Source organism: Muntiacus reevesi, chromosome 18 (genome assembly GCF_963930625.1).
Source record: "Muntiacus reevesi chromosome 18, mMunRee1.1, whole genome shotgun sequence".
Classification (NCBI taxonomy): Eukaryota; Metazoa; Chordata; class Mammalia; order Artiodactyla; family Cervidae; genus Muntiacus; species Muntiacus reevesi.
Window position 1 is genome coordinate 8,996,692 of NC_089266.1, and position 19,077 is coordinate 9,015,768.

At 61.2% G+C, this 19,077-nt stretch overlaps 1 protein-coding gene across 9 annotated transcripts; it reads right to left on the bottom strand.

The window, feature by feature from the left end:
* Positions 1-223: 223 nt before the first annotated feature.
* On the bottom strand, positions 224-18,668 carry TMC6 (transmembrane channel like 6). Of its 9 annotated transcripts, XM_065910190.1 has the most exons (22): positions 17,898-18,159; positions 17,591-17,647; positions 15,045-15,186; positions 14,761-14,903; positions 14,522-14,617; positions 14,034-14,192; positions 12,489-12,594; positions 12,248-12,341; positions 11,738-11,995; positions 11,268-11,458; positions 10,022-10,166; positions 9,264-9,419; positions 8,708-8,862; positions 8,529-8,610; positions 8,283-8,380; positions 6,480-6,575; positions 6,131-6,206; positions 4,993-5,126; positions 4,689-4,865; positions 4,518-4,596; positions 1,440-1,507; positions 224-477 (listed from the first exon to the last, which is right to left on the bottom strand). In XM_065910190.1, exons 3-22 carry the CDS (start codon positions 15,101-15,103, stop codon positions 414-416), a joined length of 2,436 nt encoding a protein of 811 aa, XP_065766262.1. In that variant the 5' UTR covers positions 15,104-15,186; positions 17,591-17,647; positions 17,898-18,159; the 3' UTR covers positions 224-413. The 9 variants fall into 9 exon arrangements, with proteins under 9 accessions (XP_065766262.1, XP_065766264.1, XP_065766268.1 ...); XM_065910192.1 differs by lacking the exons at positions 17,591-17,647; positions 17,898-18,159 and adding an exon at positions 18,623-18,668; XM_065910196.1 differs by lacking the exon at positions 17,591-17,647 and having other exon boundaries at positions 8,708-8,859; positions 14,761-14,900.
* Between the last annotated feature and the right edge of the window lie 409 nt (positions 18,669-19,077).

The following is a 19,077-nucleotide window of genomic DNA, read 5'->3' on the forward strand; positions in this document are numbered from 1 at the left end:
GCACCAGCAGAGGGCGCCCTGCACTCAGCACTGAAGTCTGTTCCATCCGGAGCCCAGCACTGGGGGACGCCACAGGGCCCGGCCTGGCCAGAAAGACAGCCTTGAAGAATCAGAGGGAGAAACTGGAGGCAGCAGAAGGCAGGCTGCAGGCCCCAGGGGCACGGGCATACCTGCGCGCGCCTGAACAGGCCTGGCTACAAGCACAGACACCCACGAGACCAGCCCATTTTGCAAAACATGTTTAATCAGAATAAATAAGGGAGCCGGGCAGGGTTCACAGGGGGTGCTCCACCCTCAGGCGGGCTGCAGAGTCCTGCCCCGACCCCCATCCCCAATCGTGTCCCAGCGGGGTCATTTCCAGGTGGCATCTGCCTGCAGGGCCGCAGGAACCAGGCTGCCAGCCCCGCGCTGTCCTACTGGGCATCCCAGTCTTCTGTGAACAGCGGGGGTGTCACGGCCTCCTCGGTTCTACCAGCCCTGCCAGAAAGGGAAGTCAGCGAGGGGCCCCTGGCCTTGGGCAATGTGCACCAGTCACCCCCTCCCAGGCCACAGGACGCCCAGCAGCTTCCTCGGGAGCTGCTTCCAGACCCCTGGAGAGAAGGGGAAGGAGCGGGACGAGGCCAGGATTCACCACGGATGCCTGGCCGGGGGCACACACACGTGCTCTGTCGCTGACTCTTTGCGACCCCAGGGACTGCTGCCCGCCAGGCCCCTCTGTCCATGGGATTCTCCAGCCAAAGACACTGGAGTGGGCTGCCATGCCCTCCTCCTGGCTGGGGTGTGGGGAGGATGTCTTATTAGATGGCTCATCCTGGGGTGGGGGGGACTCCTGCTGCCCGGGGCGGGGAGGGGGAGCCCCGAGGGCTTCCATCTGCAGACCTCAGCCAGCCCCCCTGAGGAAGGGGGTGTGTGCATCCCCGAGTGTGTCTGTCTGTCCAGGCATCAGGAAGATGTCTGAGTGCGTCTCCCCATCCCCGGGCTTAAGCACAGGTAACAAGTGCAGGGTGAGATGTGCAGCCATGGGAGAGGCTCTGCCCCCCTGATGCAGCAGCATTTGGGGGGCAGGATGTTCATCCCAAGGGGTGAAGAGAGGGCCTGAGGAGCTAGACCAACAGCTAGACCAACCCCCTGACTCATCAAGACGGGGGATGCAGAGAGGAGGAGGAAAAGGGCGTGAGAGACCCCAGCTTAACCCTGCCCCCTACACACAGCTCACTTCCTCTTTTCCTTTTGCACCAAACTGAAGTTTTCCTCCTGTCCCAAATGCCCCACATGTCTGAGGAGAAAAGGTGGGGGAAGGGGGCAGGGGAGTCCCAAGAAGTTACGGGCCACCCGGGGAGGCCAGCAGCCACTCCCCACCCCTGACCCCTGGGGGTAAGGGGCCTCTCTGTCTAGTCCCTGCTCCCCCACCCTGCACACTCCCCTCCCAGGCCCCTCACCTGCTCCTCTCCTTCTTCTCGTAGACACGCTGAAGCTTGTTGATCAAGAAGATTTTGTCCTCCCCCTCCTAGAAATGCCAGAACACAGCAGTTGTCCAGTGCATGTCCATCCAGAAGTGGCCTGCTCCAGTTTGCACTCAGGAGGGGCTCTCAAAGATTTGACACCATGAGCATGAAAAGTTTAAAGAAAGGAGACAGAGGTACCAAGCAAGAACGAGGGAAAACCAAGAGCCCTACAGCAGGCACAAATATACACCTAAGCTTCCTAGTGGCCAAGGTGAAAAGGGAAATGTGCTGAGTCACACAGTGAGGGCTGCCAACTCAGCCTGACTCAATGTATAACGGGTCCTGCTACTCGGTAAGTCTGCCCCAGGGAAATTACCTCCTCTCTGACCTCAGTCACTGTGTGCCTCTGTCATGGGGTTTGTATGGGTTTTCTATCATTGCCGAATTGGTTACAGAAACTCAGTGGCTTAAAGCAACACTAAACTCAACACCTTTCAGTTCTAGAGATCAGAAGTCTACACAGGGCTTCCTTGGTGGCTCAGTGGTAAAGAATACGCCTGCCAATTCAGGAGACACAAGTTCAATCCCTGGTCAGGGAAGACCTAGCATGTCACAGAGCAACTAAGCCTGAGCACCACAACTATTGAGCCTGCACTCCAGAGCCCAAGCACCGCAACTTCTGAATCCATGCACCACAACTACTGAAGCCCGAGCACCCTAAACCCCATGCTCCACAAGAGAAGCCACGGCGATGAGACGCCCGCGCGCTGCAACCAGAGAAAAGCCCAGGCAGCGACGAAGACCCAGCACAGCCAGAAATAAAGAAACAAAATTTTTTTAAAAGTCCACAGTGGTCTCGCTGGACTAAAATCAAGGAGTGAGGAGGGCTGGTTCCTTCTGGAGCCTCTGGGGAGAATCTGTCCTCTCCTTCTTCAGCTTCTGAGTCTGCCCACATCCCTGGGCTCACAGCCTCCTTCCACGGGCGGAGCCAGCAGCGTCCAGTCAAGTGCTCACACCCTCTTCTCTGACACTGACTCTCCCACTTCCTTTTCTAAGGGCTTCATCACGACATCATGCCCACCCGAATGATCCAGGACAACCTTCCCCACCTCCAGATCAGCTGATCAGCAACTGTAATTCCATCTGCAATCCTGACCCCACCCCCAACTCCAGTGCCAGGTGACATGGCTTATTCACAGCTTCTGGGATCAGGACAAGGACATCTTTGGAGCCGGGATCAGCCAGTACTTTGGCCACCTGATGCGAAGAGCCAACTCATTGAAAAAGACCCTGATGCTGGGAAAGACTGAGGGCAGGAGGAGAAGGGGGCGACAGAGGATGAGAGGTTGGATGGCATCACCGACTCCACAGACATGAGTTTAAGCAAACTCTGGGAGATGGTGAAGGACAGGGAAGCTTTGCGTGCTGCAGTCCATGGGGTTGCAAAGAACTGGACGTGATCATGCCAATGTATGACAAAACCCACTGAAATGTTGTAAAGTGATTGGCCTCCAACTAATAAAATAATATTTAAAAAAAAAAAAAAAAAAGAACTGGACGTGACCTAGCGACTGAACAACAACAAATCAGCCAACCCAGGGCTCTTTTGACAAATGACTGTGAAAAGTGCATAAAGGTTTAAGTCGAGGACCGGGTTAAACACCCGGCAGACTTCCCGGCCCATCAAACTTCAGGGTCAGACTGGGTTTCTTGTAGGGAGCTTTCACAAAGAGAAAACAGCAATTGTGTTCGAATGTGTCCTGGGCGCCGGGGACCCTGGCTCACCCAGGAAGACACTGAGACAGACACACCTCCAAGGTGGGCCCTCCCTCCCCGTTTTCTCTCCATCGAGTTGGTGGTAACAGAGGGCTGTGCACCTGAGTAAGCCCCCCTGCTCAGGCCAGGAAAAGATGCTCTGAGTGTCTGCTGCTCAGACCAGCAGTCCCAGACTCAGAATCGGGCCCAGGTTCAGCCTTGGCGGGAGACGCTGCCTACCACGAGGGCCGCCTGCGGAACTGGCCTTCAGCTCTTAGAGGAACAGCAGGCAGAACGAGATGAACCAGGGGTTTCCCTCTCAACGCCCCTGTGCATCGGGCCAGCCCCACTCCCACCCTGGCCCCGTCAGGCACCTCAGGTCCCGAAGATCTACACAGCAGGGCACGAGCCAGTTGGGAAAAACCCATTTCCAACAGCTGGGGCCAGGCGACCCCCTCAGCCAAAATGCCCAGCCTGGGCCCTGCCTGCTGCTTGTGGAAGCACTGCATTGCTTACAACCCAACAGAAGTGGGAGCGGTCCCCAGGGGATCCTCCCGCTTGGAAAGACCTGACTCTGAGTCCCTGCAGCAACCAGCCAGCAGCAGGGTCACACGAGCGGCAGCCCAGCCCCGTCCCGCCTTGGCGGACCCCCGGCAGCGGACCCTCGGGTCATTTCTAACGCAGGGTGGTGGGGAGCCACCAGCCCTGATGTGACTGCGGGGGACCAAGGCAGCAGCTGGCCCCTAGGTAGGCGCAAGCATTGAGTACACAAGAGAGAAATTGGAAAGGAAAGGGAGGATAGGGAAAAAAACAGCAGTGGGGAGAGTGATGTCAGGGTCCTGGGGGCGAGGTCAGAGGCCACTGAGTGTTCAGCGAGACCTGCTATCACTGACACGTGCTCCTGAGCAGCCACCCAGACCTGGGCAGGGTAAGGACCAGGCGAAAGGCCCCTGCCGTCCAGGGAAACGCCAGCCGGAGTGACCCTGAGTGTTGGGGCAGTGACTTGTCCCAAAGGTGATGGGAGGTCCAGTAACTGAGCAGGGAGGAGGGAGGGACAGCCCCTGGGGCAGGGCCGGGCGACCTCTTGGGGACTGGGGTTGGCGGGGGTTATCGGAGAAGCACCTCTGGAGCACTCATCCCAGCGGCGTCTTTGCAGATGGGCAGCCTGGCCGCCTCCAGTCTACAACTCTGATGAATACGAACTATGCATCTCAACTGATATAACTCGGTTAGCAAGGAACCCCTTTCCACAGCCCAGATCCAGGGGACGTGGGAAGCCTGGAATGGCCCAGGGTGGGGGGCTCTGGGGCCACTCACGTTGCTGATTTGCTCCTTGAGGAGGCAGATGACCTTCCGCTGGCCCTTCACCACCTGGATGTTGAGGTAGATCACAGCCCTGCGGGAGAGGGGCGGTCAGGCTGGGCCCCTTGCAGGAGCCTGGGGGAGGGAGAAGCCAGGGACCCCAGCCCGGGCCGGTGCCTCACTCACAGCAGCAGGGCCGACACCAGGTAGATGGGGAAGGTATCTTCCACCAGGTAGCGGTGGACCCAGGGCAGCCAGGAGACGCGGGGGCCCGCCTTCTCCAGGCGGCGCACCCACACCTTCCCCGCCTCATACATGGTGTCCAGGGTCCGGAAGGGGCCGCAGATGCTCGAGGGCTTCACCCTGGGGGCGGAGAGTGGGCGGCGTGACCCCTGAGCCCGGGCAAAGGGCGCCTCCGCACCACCTGAATGCAGCCCAGCCGGGGGGCCCGCCCCACGCCCCCCACCCTGGAGGCCGGGCGCCCACTCACTGCCAGATGGCGTAGCAGAGGAAAACCGCAGCACCCAGGAAGGAGGGAAAGCAGAGCAGGGAGACGAAGACGGTGCTCATGTGGGACGCCTTCCAGGGCCTGCGGGGCGCCTGGCAGTTGGCCATCAGGCTGGCCTGTGGACAAAGGCTGCGTTCGGCCCCCACCGCCCCGCCGGCCACCACCCACACTCCCAGGCCTGGTGGGGCCTCCCAGAGCAAACAGCGCCAAGGCCGGCCGTGGGCTGAGAGGGTGCTGCGCTTCCAGGGGGCCCTAAGCCAAGGCCTCAGGACAGCCCGACAGAGAGGCAGATGCGTAGAATCTAAGCCCACAGGCTGGGGAGGGCCAGCGGGGCCACCTCCCCGTCTGCAGAGGGGAGACCAAGGGACATGGGGGGATGCTTGGCCAGCTCACTTGTAAGCAGGAGGGATGACACTAACAGCCACCTCCGTTGACTAGAGGTCTCCCGTGGGCCAGACACCCTGCCCTGTCATTTATAAACATCATCTCCAGCAGTGCCCCTAGGGCACCATCCATGGGGTTTTTCTGTTGTTTTATTGTCTAGTCACTAAAGCATGTCAGACTCTTTGTGACCCCACGGACTGTAGCCTGCCTCCGTCCAGCCTGCCTCTCTCCTCTGTCCATGGGATCTCCCAGGTAAGGACACTGGAGTGGGTTCCCGTTTCCTTCTCCAGGGGATCTTCCCAACCCAGGAATCGAACCCACATCTCCCACTCAGCAGGCGGATTCTTTACCACAGAGTCACCTAGGAAGCCAGTATCTACTGTGAACAGATGAGGAAACACGGGGAGCAGAGGAAAGGAGGCGCTGGTTCTGAGCGCCTCTGAGACCCCTGGCTCAAAGCCCTGACCTGTACACACGGGCCTGTGGCGATGACCACAGACCCTAACCGGATGCTGCCAGCCTGCCAAAGGGAGAGATGCAGGGCCGGGAACCAGCTGGGGCCTATGCGACTGACCCGAGGGTGGCCCTGGGCTGCCAGCTGCCTACCACTCAAGCGGGAGGGTTCTGATGTCCCAGGGCTCCGTGACTGCCGGCCCAGCGGCCACCCCGGCTGCATACACTACCCAGGCCCACCGCCCCCCGCCCCCCGCCCCCCGGGACCCAGCAGCACCTTTACCTTCTTGATGTAGAAAAGGAGCAGCAGTTTGATGATCTGCATGGCGGGCAGGAGCGGGGAGAAGAGGACCCCCAGCCTGAGGAGGGCGTGGAGAGGAGGAGGCTGCAGTCCAGGGGCTGGGGTCTTGACCCCCATGCTGCGCCCTAGGCCCAGAACTACCCCCCCCCCGGGCCTGGCTCGGGGTCAGACCTCGAGGAAAGTCCAGCAAGTGGAGCAGAGCCTGGGTCCACTGGGGGCTGAAGGGTCAGGTCACTCCAGAATCCCAGGACTGGGCCTTGGCAGGCCCCGAGGGGGAAGGGGTCAGCCTCCCTGGGGGCTGGACAGTGGGATACAGGAGGGAGATGCTCACCAGGTCAGGGTCTGCCCGTAAATCAGCTCCAGAACGTTTCCTGCAATGTCGAACTCAGGCTTCCCCTTCCTCTTAAGCCGCTTCTCGGAGAAAAGCCTGGGGTAGAAGAGCCCCGGGGTCACATAGGAGGACCAATCCCCAAGACCAGCCCAAGGGACCCTGGGACCCACCCAGACCCGCACAGCAAACTGAGCCAGCCCACCTCTCCAAGTGCCCAGCCATGTCGAGGGGAGACGGTGGACTGGGATCCCACACGGAGGGGTCTGTGCTGCAGCTGACCTAGTCTCTGTCCGTTTTCTAAGCACTGGGTGCGATACACCCCAGTGCAAACATACACATTGGCATCAAAGGTGTTACTGCTTTTTAAAAATATTATTCCCTGGTGGCTCAGGCGGTAAAGAATTTGCCTACAATGCAGGAGACCTGGGTTCAATCCCTGGGTCAAGAAGTTCCCCTGGAGAAGGGAATAGCAACCCACTTCAGTATTCTTGCCTGGAAAATTCCATGGACAGAGAAGCCTGGCAGGCTGCAGTCCATGGGGTTGCAAAGAGTCGGACACAGCTGAGCAACTTTCACTCCCTCCCTGGTGAAAGTGAAGTGAAAGTCACTCAGTCGTGTCTGACTCTTTGCGACCCCATGGACTATATAGTCCATGGAATTCTCCAGGCCAGAATGCTGGAGTGGGTAGCCTTTCGCTTCTCCAGGGGATCTTCCCAACCCAGAGAATCTTCCCAACCCAGAGATCAAACCCAGGTCTCCCACATTGCAGGTAGATTCTTTACCAGCTGAGCCACAAAGGGAAGCCCAAGAATACTGGAGTGGGTAGCCTAGCCCTTCTCCAGCGGATCTTCCCGACTCAGGAATTAAACTGGGGTCTCCTGAATTGCAGGAGGATTCTTTCCCAGCTGAGTTATCAGAGATGGTATCCCTCTTGGTGGCTCAGTGGTAAAGAATCCTCCTGCCAATTTAGGAGACATGGGTTCGATTCCTGGTCCCGGAAGCTCCCACATGCCATGAGGCAACTAAACCTGCACGCCACAGCTACTGAGCCTGTGCCTAGGGCCCAGGAGCCACGACTACCAAGCCCACATGCCACAATCACTGAAGCCCCACGCCCCAGAGCCCGTGTTCCACAGCAAAAGAAGCCGCCCCAGCAAGGAGACTGCACCCAGCAACGAAGACCCAGCACGGCCAAGAAAAAAAAAATTTTTTTTAATGCTATTATTATTATTATTATTGAGGCCTCCCTGGTGGTCCAGTAGTTAAGACCCCACGCTTCCACTGCAGGGGGCAGGGGTTTGATCCCTGGTCGGGGAAGTTGTGCATGCCACGAGGTGCGGCCAAAAATAAAAATAAATCTTGCAAAAACTTTAAGTAAAAATCTTACTATTTTTAAATTCCGATGTTCTCAAAGAAAACACAAAAAAGGAGGAAATGACACCTGCCACGCTAGCACCCGCAGCCAGGACAGCTGAACACGTTCTTCCACTTTCTGTGCTTCCTCCCGACCCTTTTTTCCCTTGACGGATTAGACCACATGCATCATTTTGAAACCTGTTTTCCTTTCCAATCTAAAAATATGCTACATCCTGTTTACTAAGGGTTTTTCTCAGTTTAACAATATTTTACAGAAGAGCTGTCATGGGTGGAAATGTATGGTCCCAAGCTGGGGACAGGTCCTGGTTTTCAGAGGCCTGAGGACTGCCCCGGTGGCCCCCACCTCCACCACGCACACAGCAGAGGACGCTAGGAGCCCTTCTGCAGGGGACGCCCAGGTGCAGGGACCCAGCCCACAGACCTCACCTCCACACCAGCTCCCCTAGAAGCGTGTCCAGCAGCGTGAAGATGAAGTCCATCACCATGAGCCGGTACAGCTCCTGGCCCACGAAGTTCTCCCAGCACTGAAACAGAGGCAGCCTCAGCCCCCAGCCTCCCCTGCCACCCCAGGACGCTTGCAGACAGAGCCAGGGAAGGTCAGGTGAGGACTGGCTGCTGTGAGGGGCCGGGAGAGCCCCAGACCCCCACCAGCGCCGCCCAGCCCGCCCTCACCTGGTCCTTCAGGGTGCCCACCCTGCGGCCCAGCCAGTGGTAGCAAAGAATCCCCAGGGTGACCATCTTGAGGATGAGGTTCCTGCAGAAAAGGATGGGTGCGCGGGCTGAGGGCGGGGTGTCTGGGAGACAGGGGTCCCACCCCAGAAAGCCCGCACCTGGCCCGCCTGGCCACGCACCTGCAGATGGCCACGTACACCTCCAGCACCGGGGAGTCATGCCGCTCCAGGGCGGCCAGGATGCGGAACAGGTACGGGGCCCCCAGGTTGAGGAGGCAAACCACCAGAGGCAGCAGCAGCAGGACCGCCTCCCGCTCGGTGGACACTGGGCTCTGCTGTAGCAGGCGGAGGGGCCCCAAAGATAGGGTCAGGTCCACTGCCGGGCCCGAGGCTTGGGGGGGAAGGGGCGACAGGAAGGGGCCCCAGGGGGGTCGGAGCAGGTGGAGCAGGCAGGCACACCTCCCCCACCCAGCCCCATGTTCAAACCGCACAGGAAAGGGGGCGGGAGGCAGAGAAGCGAGGATGGAACACAGGTGTCGGAAAAAAAAGTGAAAAGAGAAGCCAGAAGACAAGAAAACAAAAGGACATTATAATAGCGTCAGACAGAACAAGAATGAAAACAAGGCCCGGGAGGAAAGTGGCCTCCCCAGGGCAGAGGATGTGGGAGGAAAGGGGTCCTGTCTAGTAAAGCAGGAGGCCTGGGCCTCCTCGGGGGCCGCCCACGGCCTCTCCGCACCTCGATCATGAGCTCCGAGAAGGTATAGACGGCCAAGGTGCAGCCCAGCGTGGTGCCCAGGCATAGCAGCCACACGAACCCCAGCACGGCCGCCCGCCGCAGCCGCCCGCACGCGCTCTGGGGGCGCTGGCGCGACTGCCCTTCAGCCAGCAGCTCCTGCAGGCGACAGCGAGCCTGTCACCCCGGGCGCAGACACGCAGGGGCCCGCAGACGCACGCACCACACCCCAGGGGGGCTCGGAGCTGTGGGGGGCAGGGCTCACCTCCCGCCCGCCCCGGGCACCACAGCCTGTGGCTCCCCCGTCTGAGGTCCCGTCTCCAGGGACGTGGCCTGCCCTGCACCTGCCTCCCGAGCCGTGCTGCCTGCAGCTGTTCCCTCGCCGACTAGGAGCCACGGGACGCTCCCCGAGGGCCCGACAGCTGGGTCAAAACTGTGAGCGCCCCTGACTCAGATCCCGCAGCAGGGAACCCCCGACAGGCAGAGAGCCTTCCAGGAGGCCCAGCTCAGCCACCCTCTGGCCTGAGGACCATGGGAAAAGGACTGAGACCTCACTGTTCTCACTGATACCCCAGGGCTACCGTGGGGGCTGGGAGCGCAGCTGGCACCGTAGAGGCCTCTTCCTGCCAGGGCCGGAGGACACGGGGCCCTCGAGAAGAGGAAGTCCTTCTCGAAGGCCCACTTCAGGGCCCCCGCTGGTATTCCCCTGGACACGGGGGTGGCGGACCGCAGCCCCAGGGGACCGTGAGCCCCCAGCTCACCTTCAGCTGGGTTCGGATGTTGTCGTGCTGGAGGCGGGTGGCCCATCGCTGGGTCACTTTGTAGTCCCAGGAACAGAAAACGGTGATGGCGTGGACCCCCGAGGCGCTGCCCACCCGGTAGCTCTCCCCGAAAGAGCGGGACATGCTGGGAGAAGCAGAGCCAGGTAGGGGGTGAGATGGGGCAGAAGGCGAAGAGACCAGGGAGAAACAGATCTGACAAAGTGCACCGGCCTCTCAGAGGGACCCGCCCACCCCCCGGCCTGCACTGATGGGCCTCCGGCCACTCTCCCTGCCCCACCTCTAGCCCGGAGTTCTCAGCCTCCTGGGGTGGACCACTGGCCACCATAGGTCAGCCCTGTCCAGCAGAATGCCCAGCAGCCACAAAGGGCTAGAAATGGGGTCAGCTCCGCTCCCCACCACCATGGCTGGGTGCCTCCCACCCGGACGTGGCTATAAAGGCTATAGGAACCTTTGCGCTGCCTCTCCCGATAACCAGAACACCTTCCCCTGTCTTTCCCTAGCCGCCCTTATTTAACCTCCCTCTGTGGGACAAGGGCCCCCCGGGAAGCCGGTCTAACTCCCTCTCCCATGCTCCATAACAGCTGAGCAACGTAACAGGTTCCAGCGTCTTCACTGGCCTGTCTTCTCCTGTACACAGCAAGCGTCTCAAGGAAATGCACCAAGCTCATTTATCTTCCTGCCCTGAGCAGAGTGCAGCATGTGTGTGTGGAGTGGATGGGTGTGTGGATGAGAGTGTGGATGGAAGGAAGGATCTATGGAGGCATGGTTGATAGATAGATGGATGGATAGAGTGATGATGGATGGATTGTTGGTCAGTCACTCAGCTGTGTCTGATTTTGTGATCCCATGGTGGACTGCAACAAGCCAGGCTTCCCAGTCCTTCACTACCTCCTGAAGCTTGCTCAAACTCATGTCCCTTGAGTCAATGATACCATCCAACCATCTCATCCTCTCCTTTTGCCTTCAATCTTTGGATGGATGGATGGATGGGAAAATGGATGGGTGGGTAGCTAGATGGATGACTGTACGGGTAGCTAGATGGATGAAGAGATGATGAATGGATGGGTAGCCAGATGGATTAATGGATGGACAGATTAATGGATGAATGAATGGATGGGGTGATGCTGGATGGACAGATAGACAGATGGATGAATGGATGGACAGACGGATGCTTGGGTAGGTCAATGATGCTCAGAGCCAGGGTCACACAGCAGAGAGCTATTACCTGTACACCAGAGTGATGCAGGTGATAAAGAAAGCTGCCCCCAGGGTGAAGAGGTAGGCCAGGGGCATGTTGTAGGGCAGGCTGCCCGCCTCGGGAGGGCACGGGCTGCCATTCAGTGAGGAGGCACACGGCTGGTTCAACGTGGCATTACTGTAGTAGCCGTAGTACATGACGCTGTGGGTGAAGTGGCCCTGCAGAGAAGGCGCCCGGCAGGGTCAGGGACTCTCCCCTCCTGGCAGCTGACCCACCCTCAGGCTTGCAGGGCACCCATGGGGCAGGGCGAGGAGAAAGGCAGAAGGGCCAGAGAGCAGTGGGGTGAGGGGAACACAGAGGTGAACGGAGGACCGCGGCCACCCTGGGGCTTCCAGGGCCCCAAGGAAGGCGAGGGGGGCCAGAGTCACAGCTGGGGATGGGGTGGGGGGGTAACGAGAGGGTGCCCCTGCTCATTGCCCCCTGCTGCCAAGCCTCACCCCACCGGTGAGGAGCTCCAGGCCCGTGAATGCGGGCACAGGGCCCCCGGGCGCGGGCGGGAAGGCAGCCTGCACGCCCACGATGAAGGCCAGCAGCGGCAGCAGCAGAAGGGCGTTGAAGGCCAGCAGGGTCTTGAGGAAGAGGAAGTAGGAGAGGACGCTGGAGCCGAACCGGCCCCCGATCCGCTTCAGGGCGTAGCGCCAGGGCATCAGGGCCTGCAGTCCCGAGAGCAGCGCCAGCCCCAGGTTGTGCGAGGCCTGTGGGGACAGCGGCAGGACGGCTCTCAGGCGGGGCCAGGACGGGGAGCCGGCCCTTAGCAAGACCCCAGCCCAGGGCCTGGAGCGCAGGGGCGCCGTGAGGGGAGGAGGGGGGTCAATCCCAGCCCGGAGCCAAGTTGGAGGTGAGATGACCCCACGGGCATCACTCGGAGGGAGAAAGGGGCCCCCATCGCCCCCAGCCCACCCCAAGCCCCCTCCCTCCCTTCCTCCCAGGGGCCCATATGCTCCTACCAGGACACAGCTGTCGCGGAGCTGGTCGCAGCAGGAGAGGAGCCCATGGTGCCGCTCGGCCCTCTGCTTGCCCCTCAGGGGCCGGCTCTCCTCCCTGGGGGCAGAGGCAGCAACCAGGGTCAGTCCAGTCCCTCCCCACCGGGGACCGCCGTCCACTGCAGGCTCTGGAGCCGGCTCACCTCCCAACCCGCCCAGCCAAGGAGGGGCATCTGGGGGCCGCCCGAGGCAGAGAGGCACTGACCGCAGGCAGCGTTTCTCGGCCAGGCTCAGGGGCATCCCCCGGAGCATGTGGTCCCGCTGGGCCGCCGTCAGGCCCTGGAGCTCCTTCACCAGGAGGCCCCACTTCTCTGCAGGGGGAAGGGGGCAAGCTGAGGTTCCCGCGGCACCCTGCCCTCCCTCAGGCCATGAGGCTGTCCCCTGCCACCCAGGCCTCTGCTGCCTGGCCAGGCCCAGATGCTCCCTCACTGCCCGCCTGGCCTACATGCCCGCTGGCCGTGACCCTCTCTCACCTCCACCCCCGAGAGCCCAGGACACAATCAAGTTCACAGCATCTTCCGAGGCCCAGCCCAGTGCCCTGTCCTTCTTGACCCAAACTCCCCTCCTGGGGCCCCTCAAGCATCTTGCTCTGATCCCCCCACACACCAGAGCCCCGTATGCTCCCCCAACTCAGCAGCAATGGGGTCCCAGCACCCCCATCCTCCCACCACTTCCCACTGTGCTAAGCCCCACTGGGGTCAGTAGGGGAAGGTGGGGTCTGGAGATCTGCCCACCACTCATCCTCTCTCCTTTCATCCTCACACCCACCCTGGAAAAGGGGTGCTATTGTAACTTCTCTTTCCAGATAAGAAATGACCAGAAAGCAGACGCCTGGCCTGGTTTGCACAATAAAACTGGAATGTTCACCCTGACCCCAGAGCTCACATCACCCTGCACTGCTCCATCACCCACCAGCTGGGGACCCTGGGTAAACAGGGAGGGGAAACACAGGAGGGGCCCAGGAAGTGCCGAAGGCCCTGGGCGCTGCTGCCAGAGATCACTTGGTTGAAGACTGACCTGTGTACTGGGCCCTGCTCCTTCCTACAGCTATTCTCTCTTGTTCCCCAACTCCTCCACACCAGCCTCCTAGATGCTCAGGGAAGCCAGGAGGCTCCCACCCCAGGGCCTTTGCACATGCCCCCATCAGCTCTAGTGTCACTTCCTCCAGGAAGCCTCCCTGGATTCCTCTAGGCTAGATAGGTTCTGCAACGCTCTCCTGCCGTGCACCTTTCCTCAACTGCCCTTATCTGAGCTTTGTTGTTGTTGTTCAGTCACCGGGTTGTGTCCAACTCTTTGTGACCCCGTGGACTGCAGCACACCAGGCCTCCCTGTCCCTCACCGTCTCCCAAAGTATGCCCACGTTCATGTGGGCTACACCATCCAACCATCTCATCTCATCTCAATCTGGGCTTTAACCATCGCTAATCCGTTTATTTGGTGTCTGTTTCACCAGACGTTAAAGTGCACGAGAACTGAATGGGTGCGCTCACCACCATTACATCCCAAAGCCAATAGCAGCATCTGTGACACCACAATGCTCGACAGACATTGGAGAGCGCCTGGCTACAGAGTCAAACACTGCAGCCGGAGAGGCCGGCGCTTCTCTGTCCCAGCGGCCGGGACACCAAGACCCTCCTGCCCTCCTGCCAAGGAACCTCACTCCAGGGGACCCTCAGACAGTCCGCTGCACCCCAGACCCCCACCCCGCCAGCAGATGTCTCCCCAGCGAGGCCCCGCCCCCCTCACTCACCCTCCTCCTCCAGGACCACAGAGTCCAGCTCCAGGTCATACAGGCGGAGGCTGGGCCGGGCTGAGCGGCCCATGTCCCTGAGCTGAGGCCGGCCGGCCCTGCGACGCAGCTTCACCGTGCGGCTGTAGTACTGGGAGATGATGGCGCCGCGGCTCCGGCCTGCGGAGGCCGCAGGTCAGCGGAGGGATGCGCTCCGCTCACGTGGAGGCAGGGACCACCCCCCGCACACACACTGCTTCCCAGGACCCAGAAAAGTCCCTTCATAAGTGACCTCAAGCTCCACCAGTTCCCAAGAGCCTATTTTTATCCCCATGATGACTCTGGAGTCATTTTTTTAGAACCCAGCGAGGCTGCCTGGGGCCGGACTGGGCCTCCAGGCAGCAGACAGGGTGGAGCGGGAGCCGAAGCGGCCCAGCTCTGGGATCTGTAGATCTTTAGCCGGAAACCCCAGCCCGGCCCAGGGTCCAAAGGGAGAGGGTGTAGCTCACCGATGGTGCGACTGGGCATGCTGGCCAAGATGCGGAGCGTGGCCATGCTGTAGACGGGGGCACCCTCAGGCCCCGGCAGGGTCTCGTGGTCGCTGCCTGTCCAGCAAAGTTAAGACTTGTCCAGAGGTTCTACAGATCCTGCTGGCCGGAGATCTCCCCCGCCCAGCCCCCTCCCCAGGCTGCTAGGAGGGACTTCCTGACAGGGTGAGAGGCTCAGTGCCCTGGCCAGGTGGGCTCACCTGAGGCCCCCAGGGCGCCAGTCTCCGGCTGCCTCTGCTGCAGCTCCAGCCCCTCCTCGGCCACCCAGCGGCTCTGCTCCTGGATGAGCTGGTGGAAGGAGTCATGCACTTCGCTCTCATCATAGGGGCTGGGCTCTTGGCTGCTGGGTTCAGAACGGGGGATGTGGCGGGGAGGTCAGGCCGCTGCTGACCCAGTCCTAGCCCCCTTCAAAGGGCTGAGGTCCAGCCCATCTCTCCCTGGGGGTGACACATCCCGGCCCCCAGCCCCACCCCAGAGCACTTACCCCTCTGGGTCCTCTGGGGTCTCAAGGACATTGAGGACAAAGGTCGGTGACTGGGACATGTCTGCAGCCCACTGCCAGCCAGTCCGCAGACCTAGCGCAGTTCAGAGCCTGGACACGACCTCCAGAACCTCCTGCTGCCCATCTGATGAGACAGGAAGCGTTACAGCAAAGTGAGCCTGGCACTCAGCCCCTACACCCGCTCCCTGGGGGCCATGGGAGGGCCCTCTCCCGGCCTGGGCTGCCTGAGCCCCCACCCTGCCCCCACCCACAGACAAACACGAAACACACGGTCCAGTGTTTGTTAGTCATTCAGTCGTGTCCCACTCTTTGTGACCCCCGTGGACCGTAGCCCACCAGGCTCCTCTGTCCATGGAATTCTCCAGGCAAGAATACTGGGGTAGGTGGCCATTTCCTTCTCCAGGGAACCTTCCCAACCCAGGGATCAAATCCAGGTCTCCCACACTGCAAGCGGATTCTTTGCCATCTGAGCGACCAGACAAACCCAAAGAATACTGGGGTGGGTTACCATACCCTCCTCCAGAGGATCTTCCCAACCCAGGGAGTGAACCTGCATCTCTCAAGTCTCCTGCATTGGCAGGTGGGTTCTTTACCACTAGCGCCACCTGAGAAGCACCAGCGAGTGGCCCGAAATAAACCGCAGGCCAGAAAGGACTGACAGAGAGACTCCTCCGCCACCGGAGGGGAGGAGGGAGGTTAGGGAGGAAGGAAGGGAGGGGAGTCTGGGCAGTTCCCCACCGGTTTCCTCCGTGGCGCCATTCCTGCAAGAGGACGGGCGGGTGGGGACCTGTGGATACAGTTCTCCATCCTAAGGTTCTGACCCGGGGAGTTCCCCTCTTGGGAGGGGGGACCTCTCTTGGGGAGAAAGGTCAGGACAGCTGGGGCCTTTCCTGTGACCCCTCAGCACTTCCTCCCACCGGAAATCTCACAGGAGCCAGCCGCCTGGGCCCGCGGCCCTCACCCCTCACCAGCGCCGGACAGAAGAGCAGACAGCATGGACTCAGCTGCACCCCACCCTGCGTCCCCCGCCACGGCGGTCACTCGGTGCCAAGCTGGGCCCATCAAGGTCAACAGCCCTCCTGAGAGTTCCTTACATTCCATCACCTCGGGGCGGGCCTGGACAGCTGGCTGGGGAGGGGGCTGGGCCTTAAACAGGCAGCCTTTGTCCAGCCTTTGTCCGGGCTCTGCCGTCACCCAGGACAACAGAACCAGGATGGCCTTGTCCAGGCTCTCCACCCCGTGGGAGTGGGGCGGAGGGGGGCAGGGGGAGCGGGCTCCCAGCCACCAGCTGACGCCTGCAGGACTCTGCCCCAGCAAGGCTGGGCCCAGCCCTGGGTCTGCCCTGTCTACCCCTACCCAGCGCCTCTCCCTACCCTTACCTCCAGGGAACTCAGCACTTAGGAAAGCTGGCTCAGCTCAAGGGGCTTCCTCGGGCGAGGCCGGGATGTCCAGCCCACTAGGGCTGTGCCCAGAGAGTGCCCCGGCTTGGGGGTGTCCAGTCTCAGAGCCCAAGCCCCACACAGTCCAAGCCCCCTCCCCTTTCCGCCCACAGGAGCACAGTGTGAAGAAACCAGCAGAGGTCGGAGGTGGACTCTTGACTCTGCCTGAAAGGAAAAGTGGCTGGAGCTGGGGCTGAGGGTGTGCCCCACAGTCTAGAGCGGGGATTCCTTCCAGGAAAGACAGACCTTCCCATGTTCTGAGCTACAGGCCTCTCCCACACACCCCTTCTCCAGGAGGGAGGAGCAGGGCGGGTGGGAGGTGCTCAGAGGCTGCGTGGGGGCTGGGGGCTCACCTGGGCACTGGCATCTGGGCACTGCCTTGGACTTCTGCCCGGCTGATACCCAGGGCCCTGGGACTCTTGCCCAGCTGAGGACAAGTTGGGCAGGAGTTTCCGGGGCACACCATTGCTGAGCCCTGAGCTGGGTAGGGAGGTGCAGGGCCGGGCGCAGTTTCCAGAAACTCCACCCCAGCCGGAAGCGAGTCCTCTGGGGGCAACTACCATCAAGGCAGAGTGGCAGCCACGCCTTTGAGCCCAGTGGTGGCAGCAGCTCTGAGAGCCCCTGGACCCCTCATCTGCCAGTCTCCCACCCGCTCACTTTTGACTAGTGGTGACTAGTGGTACCTACGGGGCCTCTACCCCTTCCCTTCCGGAGAAACAAACACTGACGCCCTCCCCCTGAAGCACCTGCAGGGGCGAGGGAGGGGCGGGAGCGGGGCGGGGGAGGGGCGGGGTGCAGTGGGATCAGTCGGTTCCCCAGCGGGACCCTCCAGAGGGTCAAACTCAGGGAGATCCAGAAGAACCCCGAGAGGGAACTCAGTGCCCAGTGGTCCCAGAGTTCCAAAGGAACTTGGAGGGGGTGGAGCTGGTGGCCTCAGGGGAACTGGATGGGGCTGGGAGGGGGCGGGACCACCCCCAAGCCCCGGAGCTACCGCCCTGCCCGACCAGGGTCCCCCATCCTGGCCCAGGGTCCCCCATCCTGGCCGCTCACTTGGGAGGCGCAGGAGAGCGGGGGCGGGCGGCCACTCACCTGTCCCCCGCCCCTTCCCAGCGAGGGCCGCCGGGAACTGTGTTCCGACTCCAGCAACTGCGGGAGGGACCGAGACGTCAGAGGGAGCAAGTGGACGAGGACATCGGGGCGACCCGAGACCGAGGCAGGCCTGGCGGAGTCAGAGAGAGCTGCGCCGCCCCGCCCGGCCCACGTGGTGACCCGCCTCCGAAAAGTCACGTGACCTGACGGCGGGGTTGGGGGGGCGCCCCGTTTCTTCTTCTGCCCATCGAGCCCTCCGCGAACTGTGCCCTCTCCCCGCCAGCTTCCGCCCCTTATCCTCACCCACCCTGAGGTCTGAGCAGGATGAAGGCGGCCGAGTATCTAGAAGCCTTCTAGTCTCTGGTTGAAGCCAGTTTCTGAGGGACTCAGTTTCCCCAAGTTTCAAACGGGGACAGTAATCGCAGACCTGCCCGCTTCTGAGAGCGATGATCAAAATAACACCAGGCAGCAAAACCACAGGAGTAGTGGCCGGCCCTGCTACGCCAGATTGGGTAACCCCTTCCGGCACAGCCTCCAGCAACTCCGCAAACTGCCCGGTGGAACCTGGGGGTTATCACCGCCCCAGTCTGGGCGTGGCTTCTGCTGTTTCTCCCGCCGAGTTCCGGCACACTTCCTGAGTGCTAGGTGGGGACTGTCCCCGTTACTGTTTGCTCAGTCATTCCCCCACAAGGCAGGGTGGGGGGCACCGGTGACCCTAGTCCAGAGATGAGGAAGCAGGCTGAGTGGTCAGTCAGCCTCCGGGGCGTCATCCACCACGACCTGAACCTTGTCCACCCACCAGCTCTCTACCTAGAAAGCTGACCTCGAGAGAGTCCGGGAGGGGGGGCAGTGGAGAGTCCCTTGGGTTTGAGAAAAGGGTGGCCTCTGGACAGTGGTGGGAGCCACTCCTGGCTGGGAGAAGCCTGGGAAGGTGGGCAGTGAAAGCGAGCTGGAAGGCAGAAAGGAAGGAGAAGGCCCTCCTGGAGGGGAGGACAGGTGGGCCAAGCCAGGCTGTCCACACAGAGTCATTACCTCAGGCTGGGTCTTGGCACAAGCTCCTCAGCATGGAGAATCAGCCCTGCCCAGTCCCTGCCTCTCCCGGCCAACGCTACTCCCGCCTCCGCCCCCCCACCCACCCACGCAAGCTCCAGCTTGCTGTATTTGCAGGATCCCAGGCCCAACTTGGAAGTCACCTCCTCCAAGGAGCCTTCTGGGATTGAACCCTGTTGGAGCATGTGGCACTCTCTATTGACTCTCTATTTGCCACTCCGTCCCCCGCTCTAGGGCCCCTCTCTGTGCTCACTGGGTGCCCAGCACCAGCACGCAGCCTGCGGCATAGAGGAGGGGTCTGGAAAACCGGGAAGGGGACCGGGCAGAGAGGCAGAAAAACCACTGGAGCTCATTAGAGATGACAGGGCCCTGAAGGAGGTGAAGAGGGAGAAAAAGCAAGGGCAGGATCGCGGGGCCTCCCACGGCGTCCCAGCAGA